Raw genomic sequence first — 25465 nt, forward strand, 5'->3', positions numbered from 1 at the left:
AGCGCTGGTCCCTTCACACGGGAATTTCTTCATGAACATAACATTTTGTGTCAGACTCTGAATATTGGTAGCACCTAAAAATGCTTTATGAAGCCTACAGCAACGAAGCAATAAGCCAAGTGAGCTGTTTATAGTGACATCCGAGTTTTTCCACAACGTCACTGTCCAAAACCAAAAAGACACATCAGAATCAGGCATGCAACCAGGTGGATTTTGGATTTTCTTTGTCATTTGTGGGGCTGTGCTCCGTGAATTTGTCGCTCAGGACACTGAAAACACACAAGTCTCTCATCGACAACAACCACGATGTCAGCCTACAGCTGAAGGGCCTGCAACCCAAAATCTGTTGATTTAACAATTTACTACAATTATAACTGCTGGCTCAATCTTTAACCTGAGACTATGACTGTGGGGGGGGGGGGGGGGGGGGGGGGGGGGGGGGACTGTACATACTGTATTGTAATACACATGAAGCCCCAGTAGATAGAGCCATCACACAAAAGTGGACGGACAAGTTATACCCACCAACAAGCCAATGAAATTTCTGTGAAATAGAAACGAGAGCTACACAGAAACACATGCAACAACTAGACCCGATGTCAATAGTTCTATCCTTTATCTTTGCTTGGAATCTAGGTCACATCAGTATTGTATTAGTATTGTATCATCTCAACTACTTCTTCTTTGAAGCTCAACGAAGTCAAAAGCTGGGATATGTGCCAGAACCAGGTAATTTGCAATTGCATGCTTGTTTGTTCACACCTGACTGGCACCGTTTGAATGTGTGTCTATGTCATGGATTTTCCAGGCGTGTCTGTGGGTGCTTATCTCCTACACATTTGTGTGTTTGGCCAAACAGTTGTGACAACATAGCTGATGAGCTATTATTAGTACCGGAAATATAGATGTTGGTTGTTTTTTTTTAAGTTGTATCTTTGACAACAAAAAAAAAACACTTTGTGTTGTGAAAGCATAGCCTCTGTATTTAACATCAGGCACGTCATGACATTTAGTTTTGTTTGATATGAAACTTGGCATGGTGGTAATCAGCTTTACTTGTTCCATTACTCTTTTATGATTCTGCACTTTGATGTCATATAACAACACAGCATTTAAAAGAATTACTGGGCCTGATCATAAAAAAAACAGTAGAAACTCCTGGTCTCACACATGCTACAGACTTCTATTACAACCCTTTGAACTTGTGTTGACCCAAATTTATTTGTAATGGACTTAACTACTATAAAGACTATCAAATAACCTGAGATTAACTTGGAAGTTACAAGCTTTTCCATGTCTCCTGCCCAGCACTGGAGTTGTCGGAAGTTCCGAGTTTGCCACACGACATTCCTTTTAGTTATTTTGCAATGACTCCGCTCCTATCTGTACCAACGGTCTGTATGAACTCTGTTGGAAATGAAAAAATGACATCAGGGACGGTGTGAGAAGTGTTCATGTTTGACTCTCATCTGTACTCTGCATTTCTCAGAATTAGACTGAAACAGACATGTGTAAAGGGTGTGACGAGATATGACAGTGAGACAGTGAGAGGATATCAACATGTGAGGTTCAATATAAATATACATGAAAATAATAAAAATAAATCAGGCCTCGCCCACTTATACCAGAAACATGATTGCATCCCAGGCATTTCAATCACACCAGGGACGCCCCCCCAAACATACATGTCCCTGATCCGAAGGGATGGATTTAGTTAATGGAACCATTATGATTTGTGGAAAAAAAAAATGCATACTCTGTATTTCATGAGAAGTTTATGCTTTTTCAATAGAAGTCAAATTTTTCTTGAATTTTTGGAGGCAGCCCCTAGGGGCCCTCAGTAGTATTTCAGTTTAACATTAACATTGACTTCACTTTTCAGGCTCAAAGTTACTCATGGCAAATTAGATGAATTATTACATGAAAAAAAATAAGTATATAACCGCCCTATAATGGTATAGGATCTTCAACCTTCCAGCTAATTTCACCCTGACAGAATTTTGCTCATGTAAGCGAATGAAATTGTAGAGTAAAGCCAAGAGAAAGTTTATTTCATGCTCTAATTGTTATAATTGTAAACCCTGACATTTAACTTCCCAAAGTCTTTGTCCAGTTGACAGATCAACCAAATGTTGAGAAATACGACCTTCTCGTGAACATGAAAGAATCCTTTGAAAAATTATATACATGTCTTCTAAATCTCTTGCATACCTTTCCCTGTCCATTTAAAAAGCTTTTGAAGGCGAGTACAACATAATGCTATCAAGTTTCAGCCAATTGCCAGTTCAGGCAAGACTAGTTCAGCAGCAGGACTTTTGTATTGACAGTAAACAAAGTTTTTTTTTTTTTTTTTTTTTTTTTTTTTTTCTCCAGTAAAAAGGTGTGCCAAGCTCTTTTCCTCCTGAAAATTTGTTTTGGATATGAATTGAAGAAATAATAATAAATGTCATATTTGACTTTTTCCTCTTTTCCAGTAAATCCTGTCACAGCCTGTTGTATTTTCCACTTAATTATGGTTCACTGCCATGACATTAAGATAAAAGGGTGTTCAGTGACTTGTATGAACACAAAATTGAAATGTTATTAGAAGTGTTGTCAAAAGAGGAAAACCTGGCCACAGAGCCCCGCCTCTGAGAGAATATGAGAATAAACTCTTTTCAGGAGCAGTCATTTACTCTGTGTGCTCACTACACACAGGATATCCTCAGGACAAAATAAACAAAAGATTTTATTCAACGTGCTGTTTATCTGTTAGTCAAGTGTCATCTGACCCTGCCACTCAACCGGAAAAAGAAGAAGAAGCAGAGAGGACTGCTGGCTGGTAAAAATGATCCTTTGGGTGTACTTGCTGATGTTTTACTACTGCTTGGGTCTGAATGGAGCTGCAGCAGAAAATACAAGACTGGACAGGATTGAGAAATGTGGTACCAGGTGTTCTCAGGTAAATTTATATCCTCAGCACCTCTAAACCCACAGAAATACTGCACTCAGATTGTCATTGTGCTACTATTATTAGATCTTACTGTATGGCTTTGACATTACTGCTGCTAATATTACATGACTTCTAATACTGTTGATGCTGCTTCTTATTGTTTCCATTGAGAAAAAAAGAATACACCCCTGTTTACAATAATTTCTGTAATACTGCTACTACTACTTCCTGTACTACTATTACTGTCACTGCTACTATGCACTGTTGGGGCTACATACTGATTCTACTCTGGTTTATAAAGACATCAATTGTATTTCAGTTTATTTTTGGGGGGAAACTTGGAATTTGAGCACAGCTGTACACAGTTCCTGTCACTGACTCACCCATTTAGTCACCTTAACATTTTCCCTGAGGATAGCCTTTTAGCTTGGGCTTATGTTAATACAGCTGGTGTCTACAGCAGTCCTTGCTTTTTAAAGGTTGGAACGTATACCTGGGTAATAAGTTACTGGAGGAAAAGGAGGAAACAGCTGCAAACTTATCTGGGTGGAGAGGTAACAAACCTTGTTTATGCCCTACTCAGTGACCCGAACAGACTTTTCTACTATATTATATTTTATATTATTTATAATATTTTAGCTTCACCTATTTTTCCTCAGTATTATGCCCCCCACACACATAATTCTTACACTTTTGCAAGTTTCCTGTTGTAGCAGCTAACAGTGCCCCCCCCCAAAAAAAAAAATCCCTGAATTGCCTTCCAGATATCTGTTAACATTTTGACATAAAGAAAAGAACATTTTCTAAATAATATTTAGAAAGATAAATTACTTTCTCCATGTTATACAAATTAAAACATACTCTAACACAGTTCGTCATCACTTAGTGCAGGAATCTGCACATAGATATGTGGACTAATTTTCAAAGAGCATATTGACGAGTGAACCAGGATGTATTTGACATTTTCGAACCGTGCCTAAGCAAATTATATTTACTGACTCCACCATCCTTCCCTGAACAAATGTAGGTCCTCTGTGCTAGAAGCTTAATACTGCCAACATTTACATTTATTGCAACCTTTCGTGGCCATAGTAGAAATAACGGGAGATAAGGAGGTTAGTTGCTGATTGGTTTGACCTTCACAGTGGCTGGCAAACCTTGATGTGAACATGGTCATTTCCATATTGAAGACTGAAGCTGTGTGCAATAGTCGGGCAAAGCCAGGCAGGGTTGGTCAGACACTGGACTTACATCCAGGAGACCGTTGTCCGTGTCCCGTGTTTCAACAAAGGGAACATTGATGTATTTTAACTTAGTAGGCAAAAATAACTTGTGTAACATATTTAACTTCCTTCCCATACATAACGATTGTCATGTGCGACCATTCTACAACGTACTTACGTTTACATGATGGTGGAGGTCCTGTGTGCCTGTCACTGTTCCTCTCTATCGGTTACATGCAGAATGTCATTTCGGCAAATGAGCTATTCTGTCGTTTAGTTATCAGAAAGTGTTGGTCCTACATAGAGCACTAAAAACACTGTGTTATTGAAAATAAACCTATTTTGTCCTTTCGGTGAGGACGTGTTGGTAATGATGCACATTGTTGCATCTCTGGAAACATACATGCAAGTTCCGTTTTGCCTGAAGGAGTAATGAGGATGTAAAAATCTCCTTACTGGCCGGGGATCCCCCTTTCCTGTAGAGCTGCTACTGTTTTTTCTTTTAAGAATTACTTAATTAATGAAGCTCCTACTCAAAATATCCACAGAAAAAAAGTTCCATTTGAATGCCTTGGCTTTCTCTCTTTTTGCAGGGACTTCACTGCAAGCCCAAGCAAAGATGTGAGTACAGACACGCGTGGCTGCTACATCGTATGTGCAGCAATGCACAAAGGACATGTTTGACTCACCATAATATTGTGTATTGTGTGTGTGGCTGTCAAGAGCCTACAATGTCTGCATTTAATACCTTTGCATTTTACTGTTACTGTTGCTAAAGACATGAAATGGCATACAATGAAAATAAAGGCCTTATATTTTATTGTACATCTGCCAAACAACACATCACTGACAAAAACACGTGTGTCTGAAGAACAGAAAGCGATAAAAAGGAATTATGATGGTGGGAATGTTGCTGCGTGAAAATAGCTCAATGATCCTGTCAATGAGGCACAGTGAGCGTACACGGTTGAGCCTTCATTTGGCATGGCAGCCTGTTTCTCAAGATAGCACACACATCTATACAATGTGTTTGACAGCAAACACGCACATATAAATGTTGGCAAATTTTGGTTGTTTTTTTTTCTCCAAAAAACATTGGCCATATGTCATTATAGGCTCAGAAAAATACTATGTTTCACATTTATTCCTGTCCTGCGTAGATTTGTTCCCAACTCCATGTCAGAACCCCGCTGAAGGCCTCAACACCACCTCCGTGTTCCCCAACATCAGCCTCTCCACAGTCATGAGATGTGATGGGAGGCAGAAGTGCTCACTACACCTACGAATCAAAACAGTTTTACAACTTTCTGGTATGTAAATGTGATGGTTTAAAATACATGCAACGTGGACTACATGCACACAACATGTATAGCTGAGGCTGATTGAAATGTCAGTACTTTTGCATGTCAGTGAATTGCCAAAGTTATTGCAATCATGAGGAGTGTTTTCATGTCGGCACCAAATATTATTGCGGGACATTGAGTTATTTCACTCAAGTCATTTGAAAGCATTGTGTGTCCACCATGAATAACAACGAAATGGCAAACCCTCAACCTAACCATCCACAGATCCATCCCACAAGCAGAAAACCTTTGAGCTTCCATCAGTTTGTTTTTTCAACTGGAAATTTATGGAATAATACGCATCAATGCCAATGCTGAATTACTGAATGACTGAGCTCCCAACCTCTGATGCATCACTCTACCAGATAAATGTACTTGGTGGTTTGATTAAAGGCATCACAATTAAATGTTGGTGGTCCAATTCACAGTGTTTGGAAGTATTACTCAGTAACATTAAAGTAATGAAACTACTATTTGTTAGCAATGACAAGTGTAACGGATTACAATCAAGAACTCAGTAATTACATTACATCAATCCCAGTAACACTTGTTTTGCCTGGAGTTGGGTGGAGGGTTTATCAGTATCATCTGTAAACATTCGATGGAAGCATTGCTTGGGCACGTTTTCGCGTGGTGCAGCGGTAGGACGTGAAGGCAGTTAGCATTTATCAAAAGAGATGAAATGCATCTCACTGAACACCACAGTTAATCTAAAAATGTTTTGTTGCGTTTTCTTGGCTGGCTTGCCAACAAAAGTGAGAAGTTTAGACTCAGTAATCACTTGGGTTTTGATCAGATTTGCCTTGTGAACAAAACATCTGGACTGCTTTTTGTAGTTGGAGTCACAGGGTATAGAATCGAACAAAGCTGCTCATTGTCAGTAGATAACACTCAAATCATCGGCTGGTTTCTTGTTAAACCACAATGTCTTGTTTTCCTTTTTCATACATATTAAACAAAGATATAGGTGTGGCGGACTTGGAATAGTTTAAAGGTGGAGAAGTATTGGGTAACTAAAGTTAAGTGAGAAGTTTTTTTAAATAGTTACTTTTTGTAGTGAGTCATATTTCATGTATAATATGTCAAATTTATTAATGTCTTTAGAATAACTTGAAAGTTCATATAATTATATAAAAATTCCTTGTTATTTGGTGGCAACTGTAGGTTGCAAGCTATTTAAAAACAATAACTTAAAACTTCTCTACACCACCTTTGCTTTATAGGTTTATGGCATATTCTCTATACTGTGATTGCCCTTTGCACTTGTAGAAGTTGTGACTAAGCTGATTTAAAGTTGTTTCCATGAGGAAGTTTTAAATGACTGTTTTTCGGTGGAATCAAGCGAACGTGAAGACTAGTAAGGGTTAGAGATGTTTATCACCAATGACACATTTAAAGGCATGCAAAGGTTAACAGGGAGGGAAGTGCCATTTATAAAAACAACCACTTTCCATTGTCAAACTTATGCCATTACATTTTGGATATGTCAATGGACATTTCATGTTCCTGATTCTGCAAACAAACCGCACAATCTGATAAGGTTCAGGTAAAAATGAATATGTTGGCAGACATATGTAGTTGTCTCCACATCAGCCACATTCTGCAATAACCTTTACAGAGTTCCTGATTAAGTCTGTAGTCCGCTCAGCCATTAAACACTGTTCTTCCTGTATGGCACCTAACATAATGCCAACTCACACCAAAAACATTAACTGATTAACAGTCACTGTTTGGCAACTGTGCCATGTGAATTGAATCCAACTTTTGGCTCCGGGACATTTTTTTTCCCACAGAGTCCATCCACGGTGTTACCTTTTGCACCATCACCGCAGGGATGATGCCACACTGCCAAACTTTCAGCTTTACAAGGACTTCACGAGAAAGAATGACTGGACTGCAGGTAAAGTTAACAACACTGTCGGTATCACTGGACATTTTGTTGGCATGTAGTTATAATTCAATCCAGAATGCGATGCAAGAGGGACTTTGAATGAAATAACGTTGCAACAGATGACAAACAACAGATTCATGGAGAATATACTTTTCTGTGACATCTGGAACATTTTGTTTGCATGTATCTTTTGCATCAGTTACTTGAACTGTCAAATAAATGATGAATGGTAGCAATTAGTCTGATGTATGTTCAAACATTACAGCTTTCATGGTTACACTGCTGTGTATGATGCCTTACTTCAAACACAACAGCTTTCATGGTTACACTGCTGAACCATGGCAGACGTGACAGCTTTTGTGTCTTTTCCCTGAAGGTGGAGATTGAGAATGATTGCACTGCCATTTCTCCAAGCCAACAAGTGCAAGTAACGGTGAAAACAGTGGCAAACTACTGTGGTGTAATCTTGGCCAGCACCTATCACACTCCACGTGAGAATACACACACGTTTACCGGAATAGGAAAACACACAGTCAGCTGAAGAATAACTGAAGTCAGTAAATGGTGTTATGCAACACGCCAAGTATTTCCTTGTACTGTATGTGGTAGAAACAGGCAACATTACACTGTGATCCCCAGCTATGTTAAGATGAAAGTAAATTATTTCCATGGAGAAAACTGTATTAGGAGGGTCTTCTGACACATCTCTCTTGTCTCTTTTGTCATTTCCCAAGGGTACTTTTAATCTTTTAATATCGTACATCTCTCCACAGAATGCATCAATGAGGATTTGAAAAGACATGTCCCAGAATGCATCAGTAAGTTCTTAATTTTTCTGAACCAAACTATGCATAATTATGTCTTACATACAATTCTTATACCTCATTACAGCCGTCACCCCATACAGCTTTACCCATCAGCCTGTAAATGGTTTTATAAAACATTACTTAGGTTTCATTTAAGGTGGGTCAAAGGACTGATTGAAACTTGTCTGTCCTGAGAATGTTTTAGAACACATATTTTTGAGTATACAGTGTGTGTAGATTTAGCTAAACAGTCAATGACATATTGGGGGTAATAAATTTTTTAAATAAAAACTACAGAACAGCTGTGCAGGTTTTCCGTAATGAGCTGTGTACGTGCTGCTGGGATTTTGGAGTTTCCCAAATGTGTTGCAGTATTGCTGACTCATAATGTCATTTTGCAATGGAACAGGGCTTCTGTTTCTTGATTAGTCATTTAAAAACATTTTTTTTTATAAGCACTTCTGTATGTTAAGTGCCTTTAAGATTATTTAAGTTATAATTTGGGGACAGGTGCGCAGGTTGATCAATAAGTTCTGAGACTGCTCCTGCTGCGTGCAAACGGAGCACAAAGTTGTGATGTATCCTTTGTGATTAAGTACTCCAAGGTTCACCGCTTGATAAAAATCAGCACCTGAGTTACACATGTTTTTGTGAGTGGTGGTCCGAGTGCGTCAGCAATTTTTTACTTTCAAGTCAGACAAATTCAAAAAAGAACGCACCTGTTAAGATTTAGTTTTTTCCCTTCGTATGTCCCAGGCTTTTGAGAGTGATCTCAAGAATGCCTCGGTACAAATGTTCACTCGGTCCCAAAGATGAACTGATTTTATTTTGGTGGCCAAAGGTCAAGGTTACAGGTTGACCTAACGTCCGCCCCATTCTATCTTCAAAATTGTCTCACTGTTTCTTTTGTCTCTTTTAGCTGGTAGGCTGTCGTACGATGTAAACCCAGAGATGAAAGAGCTGAGTGTTAATGTGTCCGACATGCTTGAAGATCGTGACTACCTACTCCGTCTGTGCCACAAGAATTTCATCTGTGTTGGCACGGGGGCCAGTACACTGGTGAGACCTTTATTTTTTGGAAATGAGCATCAGAACAGCTTTTTGTGTTGCAAAATATTGAATATGAACTCAACTTTTTGAGAGACAGGACACGGCACATGGTAAAGGGACTACAAGATCTGGCATTAAGTACCACAGTGTGAGAAAAGTAGAACTACACAACAGATATGTATACAATTTTCTCCTTGTAAAACAAGGTTGCTATAATTAAGGTACAATAAGTGTGGATGGTACAGGGACTATGTGGACTTTGGACTGTTGAGAGAAGCTCATCTAACCCTCTTCATTTTGTGTCCTAAGCAATGCAAGTTAGTGGAACTAGAGACTATGAATTCACTGTCAATATTCCACCTCTTATCCATTGCTAACAGTAAATGCTCAACTGCCCTGCAAAGTGTTCACTTAAAGTAGACACAGTAAAGCATCCTTTTAAATTACGAGCCATGTGGTCAGCCATGCTAATGATTTTAGGGCACCCCTTCGTAAGTTGAAAGCTTTCCGCTCTAGTGAGTCAGCACTTCATTCGTGTTGTATTTTAGAATTTACTGACTCACTAATTATCTGTGAACTTTAACAGAGCAAACTTTAACGATTGCAGTGCCGTTATCTGATGCACAACTCAATGAATGTATAGTATCTTCCAGTCACCGTAGAGTCGTCTATTATAGATGTTCTGTTTTAAAACTCTTGAAAGCTCTCATAGGAAGCTGGTGTCAGATTCTGTTGAAAAAATGTGACGAATCAAGGATGTGACACAAGAAAAAACAAGAACCATTACTTTGGACATACATCTACACCAAAGAAAGATGGATTCAAGTTGAAAAACTTTTCTTACGTTCCAGATAAAGAAGGAGCAACCGGTAAAAAGCGTCATACTTTCCTACTCTCGACCTTTGCCCTGCCTATGTATTGAGGTAAAGTTCAAACCAACACTCAGCATTTATGATATGTTTCTATTATTCACAAATTCCAAGAAAGGGAACTTTTGATACTCACTAATAAATTCGCTGCAGGGTTGGTCAGTTGTAACGGATGCCCGTAGAGTCCAGGTGTGCCCATTCAAAGACCGTGAGTCATTTGATTCCTTTTAGTCATAACTAATTTTACACAAAACTGAGTGTGTTCTGTTGTAACTAAAAACGGATATTTTCTCAGTTAAAATAACTGTGACCTCATCTGCCTGCAGGTCTCAAGGAACTGTGGACTGGAATTACCTTTGACCCAGTGGAGAAGACTCTATTATGGGAGCCTTCTTGTCCAGTTACGGCTGTGGTTTCGTTGTGTGAGAAAAGAGAGGACAGTGTCTGCGTGGATCTGCCTCACTCCTCCAGGAATGTTGGAAGAGAAAAGGTACAAACTATTAAAATGTCAAAAACAGCGAGCTGTGTTTAGCTGGCAAGGCTTCTAGCTGCTGGTAGGGGCCACAAATACCTTTAATGTTACTGTGCATGTGAGCCAACAGTGCTCATGATTGTACACATAGGCACGCCAGAACTACCGCAGTTAACAGAAAGGATTACATTTATGAGACAAATGACAGAGGGTTCTAAAAACAGACTGTCTGGTGCTTTATGTTATATAGCAATTAGTCACTGTCTGAAAAATGACCCAACTTTGTGACACCAAGTGATAGATAATAACTGTCAGGAATTTGAACAGGAGATGGTCCCATTGTTGGAAAATGTTCTGTCATTGACTGGTGTGAATGTGGTTTGTGATGCCAGCTGTTTACAAAAAAAGCAGTCTGAAATTATTATGCCAACGTCTTCCTCATTGACTAAACATTCTTTATATCTTACACAGGTGATAAAAAGTTGGGACGACAGCAGGAAATTCTTTGCTGATAGTCCTTGTTATGCCAGTAACAAATTATGTCCAATAAAAGTGTTTACTGATTCTTTTCCGTCCGTGTGTGTAATGAATCCACTAGGACTGTTTTTTTTTTTTTATTCCTGTGTTCTACCCAGGTCGGTTTCATAGTGTGTGTTGGTTCTTATCTGGTGTTTAGATGAACAATCAAGCAATTCAGATGTCCTCTGTGGACGGGTCCTACGGCTGGCCACACCGCATCCCATGAACATGAACTGAAATAATACCCACTTAACATATGTATTTAACTAACAAAATTGATTCAGCTACAGTGTAACTGCACTGCAAATCATTACAGTGGGTTAATCATTAAAAAAAAAAAAAAATCAACAGATTTCAGTGTTAGCAGAATGAGTGCAATGCATCTTTAATGTGTAACCTGCTCCACTGACCAGCTACATTGCAGGCTTGCAGCTAACTACTACTTCTAAGAATTCTTTTGAGAAAATTCAATGATACAACATGCACCAAAGTACGTTGGAGTGTGTGCTTCAACTCACCGGAGTTTCGAACACAATTAACTCGGCAGAAACCGTCTCTCTCCTGTTCACAGCCGAGGTTCTCATTAAAGAACAGCTTATTAACACTAGTATGTGAAAATAGTCAACTTTTATATGCCGTTTCATACCAAGAACAGTTACCTGTTCGTGCCACTCTTTACCCTCTAGAAACAATGACGGTGCGTTACGTTTCAACCTGAAATGATAGAACTACACCTCTAAATGGCATGTGGGGTTTTAGTAGCCCTATATTTCATGTGGGTTACATGAAAATAGCCGGTGATGCAGAGACTGTCTCATTTGAAAGCTGATTAAAGCTGACCTAAAAAGACCTGTTATGTCTAAACCCAAACAGAACAAGAGTAGTGACGCATTAGTCAGTTTGATCGAAAGTAAATATGTACATATCCACTTCAATAATAGTAGGAGCACTGTTTTATGTTTAGGAACTGATGATATTTCGTTAATGACTCTTTCGTTCGTCAATGTTTTTCAGATAACATTTACTAAAGTGGACCCGCACCCGAAACTGTGCATGAAGGTAATGATCATTTTCCCTCTTTAACGCTTTAATAGTTTCACTGTAGAGAAACAACAGGGCTGAAATAAATCCTATCTGTTAGAACAGTGCCACTGCTTTTAGTATTTACAGATTACTTCTCACTTACTGTACAAAGTGAAACTTAACAAGCAAAACATATTTGTTCTGTTTTCGGTAACCCAAGACTGCTGTTTTTGTATACGATTGCACGCCCTTTTCACCAGGTTAGCCAACTAGAACTCAGTGGCAGTTCAAATTACTTGTCTTTGTTATAAAGGAATAGTCTGACATTTTGAAACATGCCAACAATATCGTAATAAAATATAATTCTTCAGTTCAGGTGGTTTACGCCGAACGTTTTTTTTCTCAGACGTCTCAGAACGTCACAATTGAACTCGGTGATGACAGTCTCACCGTTGGGGGACAAATTCAAGGTGCACAGCCCCGCAAAAGACAAAGAAAATCCCCATCAGACTCTGGGTGACCTGGTGTGCCTTGTCCTGTATCGGTCAGTGAGGTTCTGCAAAATGCTACTCAGAACACCTCTCACGGCTCATTGCCTTGGATTTTCTGAGGCATTTCAATGGTCTCCTTTGCCGATTTCCCGAGTTTGACGCAAATGTTGACTAGCGCTCTCTGCTCAAGAACATGTGTAACACATGTGCTGATGTTGATCAAGCGAGCTAACACCGAATACTCAGGAATGTTATTGCTTCATTACTTTGCTTCACTCTGTTCAAGTGCAACTCTTGGCACGTTTTTACCACACCTCGTATAAATATTTCTCTCTGGGAATTAATGTAAAATTTTGTCTACAAATATTTGGTGACATAGGTGGACATAGTTTTAAAAATGTACACAAATGGGATTAAAACATTACATATTTGTTTTGGGAAGTATAATGCTATTGGTATTTACATTTTTTTTTAAGCCATTTATTTTATATCTAGGTGGGCCTGGTTGGTGTACCATCACGAGTTAACTAAAAAGAAAAAACTGTAAATTATAATTAATTGCAGCTCATTTCAACAGTACAAGTTAACTGGTGACCAAATAACTTTTACATTTACATTTACACCTGTGGAATAAGAAAAAAAAAAGACACGTATATATACATGTTTGGAAAAAATTAACAGTTTGTAAAGTCTAGTTTTATATGGTGGTTAAGTTGTTCACTTAAACTATTTTCTGTGGATATGGCATAATGTGTTTAACAAGCTTCTCTGTTTTAGGATTTAAAAACATGGTAATGTGTTTTATAATACTGCTGGATGACTTAAAAATATAAATGTAATATCTTCCTCAGTTCACTGCAGGCTCTCAGTCCTGGACCAGGTGCCCCTTTGCTGATGGGAGATTCCAAGGTGACACTTTTTCTCAAATCAGCAGGCTAATCATATCATATTATCATATCACATGACTATCTATGGTGATGCTGCTTCAGTCCATGGCAACAAATCTACCTCAGAGAATTTAGAGCCACCTATACAGCAGATTACATCATGACAATTATGGTCACTATTGATAACTTTGTCATAATTTCTAGCATGGGACGTGGTTGTGACGAGACAACAGGGGCGTGAAGAAGTGAAGGTGCGGTCACAGATCACTACGACCTTCTCTCTGAGGCTGTGTGTGAAGTTTGCAGGTCATCCTGTGTGCCAGAACAATGAAACACACTTGCAAGTGGTAGGTACCAAAGAGAAAGTTAATCTATTGTGAATTATTATCAGCAGTGCAGATTCCATCACAGATTCTAAAGACATTAATTAAATAATCTTCATATCCAGCTAAAAAGCTGCATGGATACGATGACCTCATGCCTTGTATTTGTGTTTTATGACGGGGCTTTCAGAACGTGCTTCCACCAATTACATATCAACCTGTTGTAAATACTGTTTGTTATATATTACCTTTTTGTTGCCGGGAAGCAACACATTTTCTCTGAGGTTTGTTGTCTACAACGCTGTAAAGGTAATTATACCTTATAAAATTGTGTTTTTATAGCAATGACAAGGTTTTGGGCAAGTCATCCACCTACACAAACACGATATTGCTCAATTATGTCTATCTCCTGAACACTTGAGTGAGTTGTTCATAGCACATCAAAAAGAAGATTAAAAAAAACAAAAACCATGCCAACTTCAACACCATTTGCAGGATAAGAGCTTAAAGGTTTTTTTTATTCCTCTGCACTGACGACAGCTGAGGCCAGAGACACTATGGCCTTGTTTAGACTGCCAGCCCAAATCCAGTTCTTGCCATATCCATATTGTATCCAGATCTAATTTGTGAAAGTCTAGACAGCAAAAGAACACATGAACTGGATTTTTTTTCAAACAGGATCCAAACCACATTTACATTTCATCGAATTTCTACTGATACGTCTCAGTCTGGGTGCTCTCAGATTCGATTTCATGTGGCACTTGCAATGCGACACACAGTGGCAATGTCATTTACAGAGTGAGCAGAATCTATGCTACTACTAGCAGATTGCTATAAGAGAGTGGACATTTTGGCGTGATTGGAGAAAGACAACAGCAGTCCATGGAAAGAAGCCTGCTCTCGCTTCAATGCTAGCAGCTTTCACGTTGAAAACCCACATCGCCAGCGTAGTTGCGCTTGTATTGTTACCACAGCAATCCATGCAATAGCTTGGTAATGTCTGGACACACCAAAAAGGATCTGTTCATTTGCAAATAACCATGTGTACAGTTTGTCCCAAACATCTGATTAAAGTAGCAAATCCAATTTGCCTGCACTCTGAGCAAAGCCCTGTTTTCTGGTTGTCTGTTGGTTTGTCCGTCCTGTATCTCTAGAAGGCATTGAGAGAATTTCTTCCAATTTGGTAAAAATGTTCACTTGGACTCAGGGATGAACTGATCAGAATTTTTGTTGGTCAAGGTCAAAGCTCACTGTGACCTCGCAACAATGTTTGTGGCCCTAATGCAATAATTAAAATGCTTATTATGACAAGGTTTGACAAATGTTTCACAGGATAAAATTATGAAGTGATGACATTTTACATCCAAAAGGTCCAAGGTCAACTTCCTTAGTCTGTACAAACATCAGCAGCTTGACTGGTTGGCGGAGGCATACAAGCATGTGGTGGTAACAATAGTTTCTTTTGTATTTTTTCTCAGGAGAAACACAAAGCTGTTGACTTAAACCTGACAGGGAAATTATGCAACTCTTGTCTCCAGGTATGTTTGTGTAGTGAACTGAACCTTTCAGGTAAAACTGAATAGCTTTTCAAATATATACAGATTACGACTTTGAATATTCTTTTATTTGCGCAGGTGAAAATGATTGGTGTGAAGTATGCTGTCACAGTCATTCACTGTCTCAAACAGTGCAGTAAGTACAGTTTTTACTGCTGCTATCTACAAACTACAGAAGAATTCCTCCTTCTCCACATTTGTGCTCGTATCTTGTGATCTAACCCAACTTTTCCTTCCTCTTAAAACAATCACAGCCTGAGGCGATACATTAGTTTGAAAAGCAAATCGTTTCCAGTACTTCTTTTACAAAATATGGATATTCACAAATGTATGCGCCTCTGAAGTTTAGTTAAGTGGTTTCTTGATGTCATTTTGAAAAATAATGCTGTGCCCCAGCATCATTTACTCCACTTGAGTTGTGTGTGCAACGACAGATGAAACCATTCCATGTAAACATAAAAGGTTCCAACTAAAATTAAGAGCCCTTTGATATGCTTTCAGTATTTTTATTTGTGCTACAATGACTTTACAGATAACTTGGAACGTAATGGTTTGAGTGACAGAGGGGAACAGGATGTGTACTGGTTGTTTCATCTTTCAAAAGCCTGATAAACAAAGATTTTTTTTTTATTATTATACTCAAAAGACGTGGAAGAGATTGGTACCACTTTAACTCAATATGTAGCCAGTTAGCTAAGCTTAGTACGAAGACTGGAAATATGAGGAAACAGCTAGCCTTGCTCAGTCCAAAGATAAAGAAGAAAATCTACCCGCCAGCACCTACTGTTTACTGATAACATGTTATTTACTTGTTATGCACAAACTTTTCTTACTGCTTCTACTTTTAATGCTGACCTAAGCTATCTCTGCTAGTTCTTTATTTCGAAGGAACAAGAGGCATCAAACTTCTTTTCTAACTGCAAAAAAACTCAAATAAGGATATTTCTCAAAACTATTTCTCCAAAAGACACACATAAGACCCAATCAATGCCATGTGTACATCCATCTAAACATGGTAAATTCTCTTCACAGATCAGTCATCTCCTGACAGTCATATCATCGCCGATCAACCTACTTGGGACTTGACCTGGGTTGTTGTACCAGCTGGTGTTTGCCTTGCCAGCATCATTATTGTCACTCTGTTGCTCCACGTGGTGTTAACAGGTAGGTTGAAAATTACACTATAAAGCTTCAGTTTTACCGTCTGTGCTGACACACTGCAATGTAAGCCCTTCTTCTAAAATTGACTTAGATCAAGTTGTAGAGTCCTGAAAAGCGATTCTGAAGCTCAGCCTTATTCTCGGCTGATCCACAAATGGGGCAGCGATTCTACGCTCACTTTGTAGGACGTAGCAGGAGATTGACAGGCAGACTGGGGAGATGGCAGCAGTAAATTAGGCGCTGCACCGGACTGCTTTGGCAAAGAGGGACCTGAGTTGAAACGTGAAGCTTTCAATTTACCAGTCAGTCTATGCTCCAACAGTCACCTGCTGTAAAACAAATGTGTCTAATTCTGTGTATGGAAGGTTGTCAGTAACTTAAAACTGCATGTACCATCACTGTATTTGCGACACAACTCATTTGCATGAAATCTGTCAATATATTGGTCTGCTTCCTCATCCAATTTCCCCGTGTTCTATTTTAGTGCATCAGAGGAGGAAACCAAACAGAAAGAAAGAAAGAGTCTGTACCTCTGAAAAGCAAGTAGGTAAGGTGATCACCTGATTTGTTAACCTTGTGGCATAAATCCAATTTCAATTAGCTCACTTCCAGCTGAAACCTGGCACCGTTTTTGTTGTTGCAGATCCTGCTCTTGACTTTGTGGTTTCTGCACTAGAAACTCAACCTGCTCTCCATGGAGGGGTCCTCATACCTGATTCACTGCATTGTGGAAACGAGAAGGCCAACTTAATCTCGAACTGACCAAAGAAAGGCATTCTCGTCAAAATGCCCTACTTTCACTGTGCAGTATAACGATGTTACAAGGAATATAAAAAGTTCTCTGTTGAGTTCAGTAAATAATGTATGGAGAGATATTTCCAATATTTTGTGACTTAGTATGCACTGCTTTGTATGCGCGTTTGAGTTCATGGCTGTTGTTTATCTATTTTGTGTGGTGTTGTTTGTTTGGGTGAAAGTAGCATCGTTCATTTTTTAAGTTAAAATATTCATCTTGCAGCTAAACAGTTCATGTATTAACTAAATGTCTATTTTCAAATAAAAATCTATACTGGAAATGTAACAAGTGCAGATTTTATACAATGCACTCATATCTTTTGCATTAATTCTACACAAAATAGTTTTCTCATCATTAGTTCGTTGTATTAGAAGTTTGTGCACTAGGCACATGACTATTCAACATTATGTAATATGACAAATGGACATGCAAACAAGAGCAGTGACTTGAATGAGGAGCTCTGACACTCAACCTAAAGGCTCACCAAACTGGTATTTGCTACTGCTGTGTATTACTGAATTGTCCACAACCCGTGGAGGCTTTCCAACAGCCCCCACAGGTAAACGCTTTCTTGGTATTTAGACACAGCAATTTCCCAGAAATTAGTTTTCCACAGAGCTCCCACAGGACCTTGTTTGCACACTTGTTCAAACAAGCCGGTGCTGCTGTTTGCTGTTTTGTTCCCTTTTAAGTTTAACCTCAAGTCCCGCATTATATATCAAGAGCTTTTCTTCATTTTCTTTTACCATTTTCTAACCTGAAGACATCAACAATAAAAAAAAAACCGGTTGCCTTGCTGACAATAAATTTACCAGTTTTATGAGGTTGTCACCTGAATGGCTTTCTGTCAACAGGGGAGCCTCGCCAAAAGTTATTTGGTGGAATTCTCTTGCCTTCTGAACACATTTGATGTCATCACTTGGGTTGTACTGAGGTAGTGTTGGGGTGTTGAAAACAACTGTATTTTACTTGTAATTTATTAAGGCAACAAGCGCTCAGTTAAGTATAGAGAAATGACAGCTTCTTATTACTTGAAGACATGAAGGTCATTTACACTTTCAAAGTTTCTTCAACTGCAGTTGCAAAAAGCATCCAACACCGGCTGATTAAACCGGCTCTCATGAAGACTGCTCCAAGAAAGAAAGACCATGAGTTCCCACTGCTGCAGAGAATTTCATAAGAGTTACCAGCCTGAGCAATTAATAGCACCTCAGAGTAAAGCCCAGATTAATGCTTCCCAAAGTTGAAGTAGTCGATACATCTCTCCATGAATTGTTCCATCTGATGTGTCCAAATCTAAGATTTTCTGGTTCAAGCCATCGTATCTTTGTGAGATGCAGAGAACAGGAGGTGTAATGGTGTATGGGGGATTCATTTGGGAGATTTATTCAAATTTGAAGGCAACACTTAATCAGCATTGCTACCACATCATTTTGTAGCAACACCGCATCCCCTTAGAATTTTTCCACAGGACAATGACCCAAAACACACCTTCAGGCTCGTTAAGGGCTGTTTGACCAAGACAGATCAAGATGCAGAGCTGCTTCAGATGACATCGCCTCCACAATCACTCAAATTAAACCCAGCTGAGATGGTTTGGGATGAGCTGGAATGGAGAGTGATGGAAAAGCAATCAGCAAGTGCTCAGCGTATGTGGGAATGCGTTCAAAAGTCAAAAAGAAAGAATACCAGCACTCACAGTTCAATAATATTTCATTTATTGAGGGCAAAAAAAAAGAAGAAGAAAACTGCATTTGATCTAAAAGCCATTATCAGTGTTGAATCCTGCAGAAATGACTAATTAAAGACTGGTGAGGACAAAAAGGAAATCAGCAAAGAGGATTGCACAATAGAATCCAGCTGTGAATGAACCGTCCATTTAATTAAGGAGGGTGAGTTTCCTGAGCCAAAAGGAAATACGAATGCCCAAAAAACAAAAATATTTGGCAGAAAATGAACATTGAGAGCTTTATAGTCTGGTTAAATACAAGAAGATGCATATAATTGTGAAACAAATTGCATCAGAAAATTGTCTAAATTTATAGATGAATAAATAATAATGTGCATATAATCTGTGCTGGCATGTGCCCTCAACGCTGATCAACTTTGGTAATAATAAAATTAGTCTATGCTAAAATCTAGAGGAACAAGAATTATATGAAAGGCAATTAAATAAGAGATATATGACCCTATTAAAGAGTTTGATTTTTACAAAAGAGTAGAGAGACATGATGTAGGAAAAATGCATATATTTACATAGGGAACTTCTACAAATAATACAGGCAAATAAGCATGTAAAAGGAAATGCATGAAGAGTTGTTTGATCCTGTAAATCGATTTTGAAGTGCTCAGCTGTGCGCTGCTATTTTTCCCAAAAACTGATTTAAGAGTATTGGAAAAGCTACAGGTCACAACCTCATGAAGCTGGTTGAGAGAATTCCTAACATGAAAATAATTTTGGTTTAAATTTTTTTTTTTTTTTTACTGCATAATTCCATTTGTGCTTATTCATAGTTTTGAGTTCTTCATAAGCTACAAAGATGCAAGTCCTCATGTCTCATTGAGCTGCACTAATACCCGATATTAGGAATATTAATCAGATGCCTGCTCCATTTATTGATTCCAGTGCCTAAGCTTAGAGACTCCTGAATCATTGCTTAACTTCGCCGTGGTCGTGTGGAAAGCATCAAAACAACCTGGAAGTGATAAAAAGCTTCAGTTCCAAATAAAGGTTCTTACACATGTCTGTTTTCCTGTCATAGCCTCTGTTCTCAGAACTTCACTTGTGCAACCGACATCTTCCACAGTACAGGAAGGATTTATGCTTGGTTTACATAAGCAAATGGTGTTGCTCAACACAGGACCCTGTCCCCTTAAAAGAACAAGTACTTCTCTATGTAGATAAAAGTACACAATCCATCCAGTGACGCACGAGAAACTTTGTTTGTTACTGTAAAGCTTTAAATGGGTCAGTGTTTTGGTCGATGTGTACCGGAACACATTTCCTTATTAGATGGTTTTTTTGAATGTACAATTAGCTGGCATGTAAAACATCAGGTGAGTTAAATATAAAACGAGAAGACAAAATAATCTCTTCTTTGAAATGTTCCAACCGAGGAAGTAGGAAAGTGAAAAGTGATGTCAATTTTTTTTTTTTTTTTTTTTATCCTACAATGCAGAGCAACACACCTGAGAACAGAGTAGGCTCTCATAAGACATGGCTGCTGACGGAACCTGTATACTGCATGCAAGGAATGTTTCCTCTTGCTTGAATCATAAAACATCTTCATGTGTGTTAAGGGAACATTTGAGTGACCTTTACGCTATAATCTGTTTATCATACCTTCATCACATTGAGGAAGCAATCACAATTGACTGTAAGTATGTAATTGCAAATCAGCTTTATAATTCATGATGACGCAGCAAAAACAATCCAGAGCAGGTAACAAAGGGTGATTACTGTTGACTCATGCCCAGCGGGTAAGTTTCCTGTTTAAAACAAGTGCATGCAGTTTTTAATTAGCCACATTTTGGCATAGCTGAGATGTCTGCCACCAGCTCGATACATTTGAGGTGAATTTGTGTTCTCTAAAGCGCTTAAAAATGTATATTTTATCGATCAAACCAACCTGCCTGTTGTGTGTTTCTGTTATGTTTAGCCTTTTCAGTGTGAGTTGAGGGTGCTTGGTGTGGTTTGGTGTGGTTTCTCTCTGATGTCCGTGTTCCCTTCCTCCGCCCTCCTCCGCCCTTCATCCGCCCTTCCTCCACCCTTCCTCTCCCCTTCCTCTCCCCTTCCTCTCTGGAAACCTGCCTGTGTGCAAGTTGTCTGCATCACTCTACAAAATGCCCCCTCTGACAACCACTCTTTGGTTTGCTTGTTCTGTGTCTATATTTGGGTTCAACTTGCATCACACACTCGCTAAAGTCGAGACGATCCAAACATCACACCACTCATTTCCCTCTGAAAAAAATTCCCAAACATTGTTGATAAAAAAGGCCTGTTGCTTGTTTTGGCCCAGCTAGGTATGACGTTTAAGGTGTGAGCAAGGTCCTGTTCAAATGCTTCACTATGCAGTGCCCACCCACGTAGTCCACAGAAATTGTGGAACTTTGTAATAAAATATCAATGATTTTTGCACAGTAAATAATATTTGAAAATGTCTTAAAAAAATTAGGTGAAAGGCATTTATTTGGTCTTATAATGAATTGTCTTCAGTTCAGATTCAATATGCTCGAGTATACCATAACAAAAAAACTGTTTCAGGGTTGTTGCCAAGAGTTTAGAAAAAATGTACTTAATGGAAGTCTAATTTTCTCAAATGCACTTCTATCTCCCTCAAAGATTTCCAGATACCAAAGAGATCTTTTCCCCCCTGTGGTGTTTGTTTGGGTGAAAGTAGCATAGTTCATGGGTTGTCATAAGTAATAATTCAACTACTACTATTGTACTATTTATACTTTGTAAACCCATTGAATATGGTCTAAGTGCTGATTAAATAACCACTGACTATTGAAGAACTCTGCTATGACCTGCAGGGATTCCCTTTTGATTTAGACGTCATATGATATCTGCTTTCCAAAGCACCTTTTGCTTTGAATGGAGCAATCCTACTTTGTTGACAGCAACATGTGTAACTGCCGTACTGTTTACAGGCTGTAAATACTAAACTACCTGCATGCTTAGAATATCTTTGGGAGATGAAGGAAAGTTGGGGAAATACAGTTTGTGCAGCTTTCATGACATAAAAATAAATGAAGAAAACAATCCAAGAATCAAAGTTAATCTTAAACTGAACCGAACACGCAATGGCAAAGAGGTGTTGTTCTTATGTTATCGGCGGTCTGGTCAGGGACCAGCAGGTCCCTCTAATCTGATGGTATCACGCATAAAACCAAGAGATTTGAGCTGACAGTTAGGACAGATAAAATACTTTGAAGTCTTTCAAAGTGAGACCCAGCTGAAGATGTAATTTTGATCTGATTGTACATCATATCATAGTGTAAATCCGGTGACATCACTCCTCTGACTGTTAACACGGATCTCATTCAGTCAAAGGCAAAAAAAAAGAAAAAGGAAAGGAAAAAAACAAACATTGTATAGAACTGGTATTTTTGACCTAACAAGAAGGGAAAATGTAGCACTGTTGCAGGTCATCTGACTTTGTGTACACGTTGTAAATCAAAAGCCCCTATCTAAAACATTGTGAAAAGGTTAAACCATATTATAATAGCACAAATGCAGCAAAAATTAGAGAGCTGGTAGTGTAACTTTCTCCTAAAAACAAACACTCATTGTTTGTAAATCAAATTCTTCCAACTTTATATATGTCCTGGTTCCTAAATGGTGGAAAGAGCTCCCCAACGACATAAGGACAGCAGAAAGTCTATACATCTTCCAGCCGCAAATTAAAAACACACCTCTTCAGACTTTACCTTGAATAGTAGCACTTAAAATGGCACTTACTTATAGCACTTTGAAGTTTGGCTATCTTGAAATTTTTTTACTTTCTTGATTGTTGTTGTTCTGAATTTGTACCCTCATGGTTGAAATGTACTTATTGTAAGTAGCTTTGGATAAAAGCGTCAGCTAAATGTAATGTAATGTAATATCAGTCATAAGAATGCAGTCATCGTTATACTCTTAAATACATGGTGAACACTGCCATCTTCAGGTCAGCTTCTCCACACGAAAGATTTGTCAATGAAAAGGAATGAATGAAAATGTAATCTCGAACTTAAAATCATTGCTTTTTATTTGCTGTAATGTAAGAATTGAGGGTCATGGAAAACTCTTTATTAGCTTTATTATATTTATTTTCATTAAAGATTTAAGCATTTTAAACAAAAATACTGATCCTGTTTTATGGATTCAGCTGAATTGTTTTAATGAGAACAAATTAAATCAGAGGCTGAGAAAGTGTCTAAACATTATTCAGAGGGACTGTCTCAAACAAAAAAATGCTGCAGTACGCTGGGAGTTATTCCATAGAAATTCCCAGAATGCAACAGATTGAGCATCTTTGCTCACTAATAAGCAGATTGAAATGTCACTACACTTATTCTTCATGACTTTCCCCCCCTGAGAGGAGGTGTATATGTGAGACTTTGGTAGCGTTAGCTGATAAACACATAAGGATCTAATATGTTTTATATATGTCCATGTCATGTGCTGCTTCTGAATTTTTCTGTATATCTGAGTATCAAGCTGAATTTCAGACAGCCACTTCAATGCAACTCTCTGAGGAGTAGCACTCTCAGCATGTAGTTCTACAATCACCACAAGGTGGCGATGTTCACCAAGGCTTCACTCCATTCGGACAGGGTGATTAACCAATAAATGGATGGGTTTCAGTTTGTGGTGCAAATTACTGGAAAATGTAATGACAGAAAATGAGGACAGTTGAATGAGGGGAGCCCACGCAATTATAAAGAAGAGTGTGTGTGACAGGTGGTTGAGGGGCTTTAAGTCTGCCAATTGAGTGAAATTGAGCTGCAACTGCATATACATGTGTAGGCCTATACTGGAGGATAACTTGAGCAAGGCATTAAACCTTAATAGAGCCAATGAAGGCAAGTTTGCAGCTAAAGCATGCAAATATAAAAGTAATAAAACACTGCTGGAGGTCAAATGGACTGTGTTGTTCTCCAGTAAAGGACGTTAAGGGGGCGTGGCTCAGGTGGTGGAGCAGAGTGTCTGTTAATGCAGGGTTGGCAGTTTGATATCCTACTCCACCTGTCCTCATCAAATCAAAGACACTTTGGGGTTCACTGTTATGCCTCAAAACTGGAGTGAACCCCAAGTTGCCCTGGAGGTCTTTGCATAATAGACCTATTAGATAGGTGTCTATCTGCAGTCTTGTAGACTACAGGACACGTTCCCCTAACCAGTAGAGGGTGTGTCATGCTGTCGGCGTGGCGTCTAGTTCTGTGCGTCTGCAGATCGAATTACTTAAATTGAACAACTGCCGTCAGTATAAGAAAGACGGTGTGAATAAGAAGCAAAACTATAGAGCACTCTAAGTGCAGCTTATTTACCATTCTGTTATGTATCTTTACTGAATATATACACTTTTACTTGATCTGGTTTTACTTCAGTAAGTTTCCTGAATATCCTTGAATGCCTTTTAATAACCTGCACAAACTCAGCTGTGGCTTTTTACATCCAGGTGAACAGAAAGAGTGCAACACTCAGTGACTCCTCTTAATCAAAACTCTGCTGCATTACATTTAAGTCTGTCTCTGAGTTGGTGTTGGTTCAGAAAACAAAGTTCTGCAAAGAAGCTCTCTCCATCTAAGGGCGTGTTTCTCTTTCATGTTTCAGAACTGTTGTAACAGTTCCTAAAATCCAACTATGTTGTAGCTGTGCTGGAATGATATGAAGATGATGTCATGCTGTCTAAGCTTCGGCCGGTTATCCATAGGGATAACAACACCAGGTACAGTGCCAGCAGCTGTTTCTGGTGATATTTTCCTTTTAAAATCATTACAAACAATGTCAGGACAAAAGAATGTTTCAGATTAGCACCGGCACACTCGATGATCATTTTGGCCTTCGGATGAAACACTACCTTGTTTATACATTATGCCTCTATTTCTCTCCCTCTATCTCTGTCTGTCCATCTCTGTCTCTAAGCCCACGCAGTGAAAGAATGACCAGAGACAACAGACAGGGATGAGCTAATCCTTGTTGTGTAGAATTCCAGACATTCCGATGGGGTGTTGTTCCCGGGAGGGCTAATCGGTGAGGGCCGACGCAGCGCCCGCGCCAGGGCTTTGCACTGCACAAACAAACACAGGGCCTTTTTAGAACCCCACGGTGTGGAAATCTGATGTCAAACAGGCGAGTGTGCCGCCTGAACACAGAGGTGTCCACACCCTCAGGTATGTGTGGAAAGACACATATCCGGAAACACACACACACACACACACACACACACACACACACACACACACACACACACACACACACACACACACACACACACACACGCATACATGGGAAGAGAGCTGGGCAAGTGGGACAAAGGTGAAAGGTTCAAGGGTGGAAAAAAAGAAGGAATTGGGGGATGGGAAGATGAAAGATTTCCAATACGATTTGACAGGAAACTCCATAGTTTCACTTT

The 25465-nt window shown here is 38.9% G+C and overlaps 1 protein-coding gene across 4 annotated transcripts; it reads left to right on the forward strand.

Annotated features, from left to right (window-relative positions):
* The first annotated feature begins 2708 nt into the window (after positions 1-2708).
* il17rel (interleukin 17 receptor E-like) lies at positions 2709-17616 on the forward strand. Of its 4 annotated transcripts, none has more exons than XM_069156975.1 (18): positions 2709-2941; positions 4749-4776; positions 5316-5465; positions 7292-7398; positions 7766-7880; positions 8163-8207; positions 9115-9254; positions 10097-10168; positions 10268-10322; positions 10441-10604; positions 12120-12164; positions 13471-13528; positions 13711-13853; positions 15308-15367; positions 15464-15521; positions 16418-16549; positions 17031-17093; positions 17190-17616. In XM_069156975.1, the coding sequence occupies exons 1-18, from the start codon at positions 2828-2830 to the stop codon at positions 17306-17308; spliced, it is 1668 nt and encodes a 555-aa protein (XP_069013076.1). In that variant the 5' UTR covers positions 2709-2827; the 3' UTR covers positions 17309-17616. The 4 variants fall into 4 exon arrangements, with proteins under 4 accessions (XP_069013076.1, XP_069013077.1, XP_069013078.1 ...); XM_069156976.1 differs by having other exon boundaries at positions 17223-17616; XM_069156977.1 differs by having other exon boundaries at positions 17031-17089; positions 17223-17616.
* Positions 17617-25465: the final 7849 nt, after the last annotated feature.

The sequence above is a fragment of the Embiotoca jacksoni genome, unplaced genomic scaffold (genome assembly GCF_022577435.1).
Source record: "Embiotoca jacksoni isolate LCO1_2020_lvr unplaced genomic scaffold, fEmbJac1.0.p SCAF_21, whole genome shotgun sequence".
In the NCBI taxonomy this organism is placed as follows: Eukaryota; Metazoa; Chordata; class Actinopteri; family Embiotocidae; genus Embiotoca; species Embiotoca jacksoni.

Bases quoted from the DNA above. Each gene is read 5' to 3' on its own strand.
- il17rel (XM_069156975.1), top strand. From the start codon at position 2,828: ATGATCCTTTGGGTGTACTTGCTGATGTTTTACTACTGCTTGGGTCTG. The intron at 4,777-5,315 runs GTGAGTACAGAC...TGTCCTGCGTAG, and splicing joins CTGCAAGCCCAAGCAAAGAT to ATTTGTTCCCAACTCCATGT. The intron at 17,094-17,189 runs GTAAGGTGATCA...TTGTTGTTGCAG, and splicing joins TACCTCTGAAAAGCAAGTAG to ATCCTGCTCTTGACTTTGTG.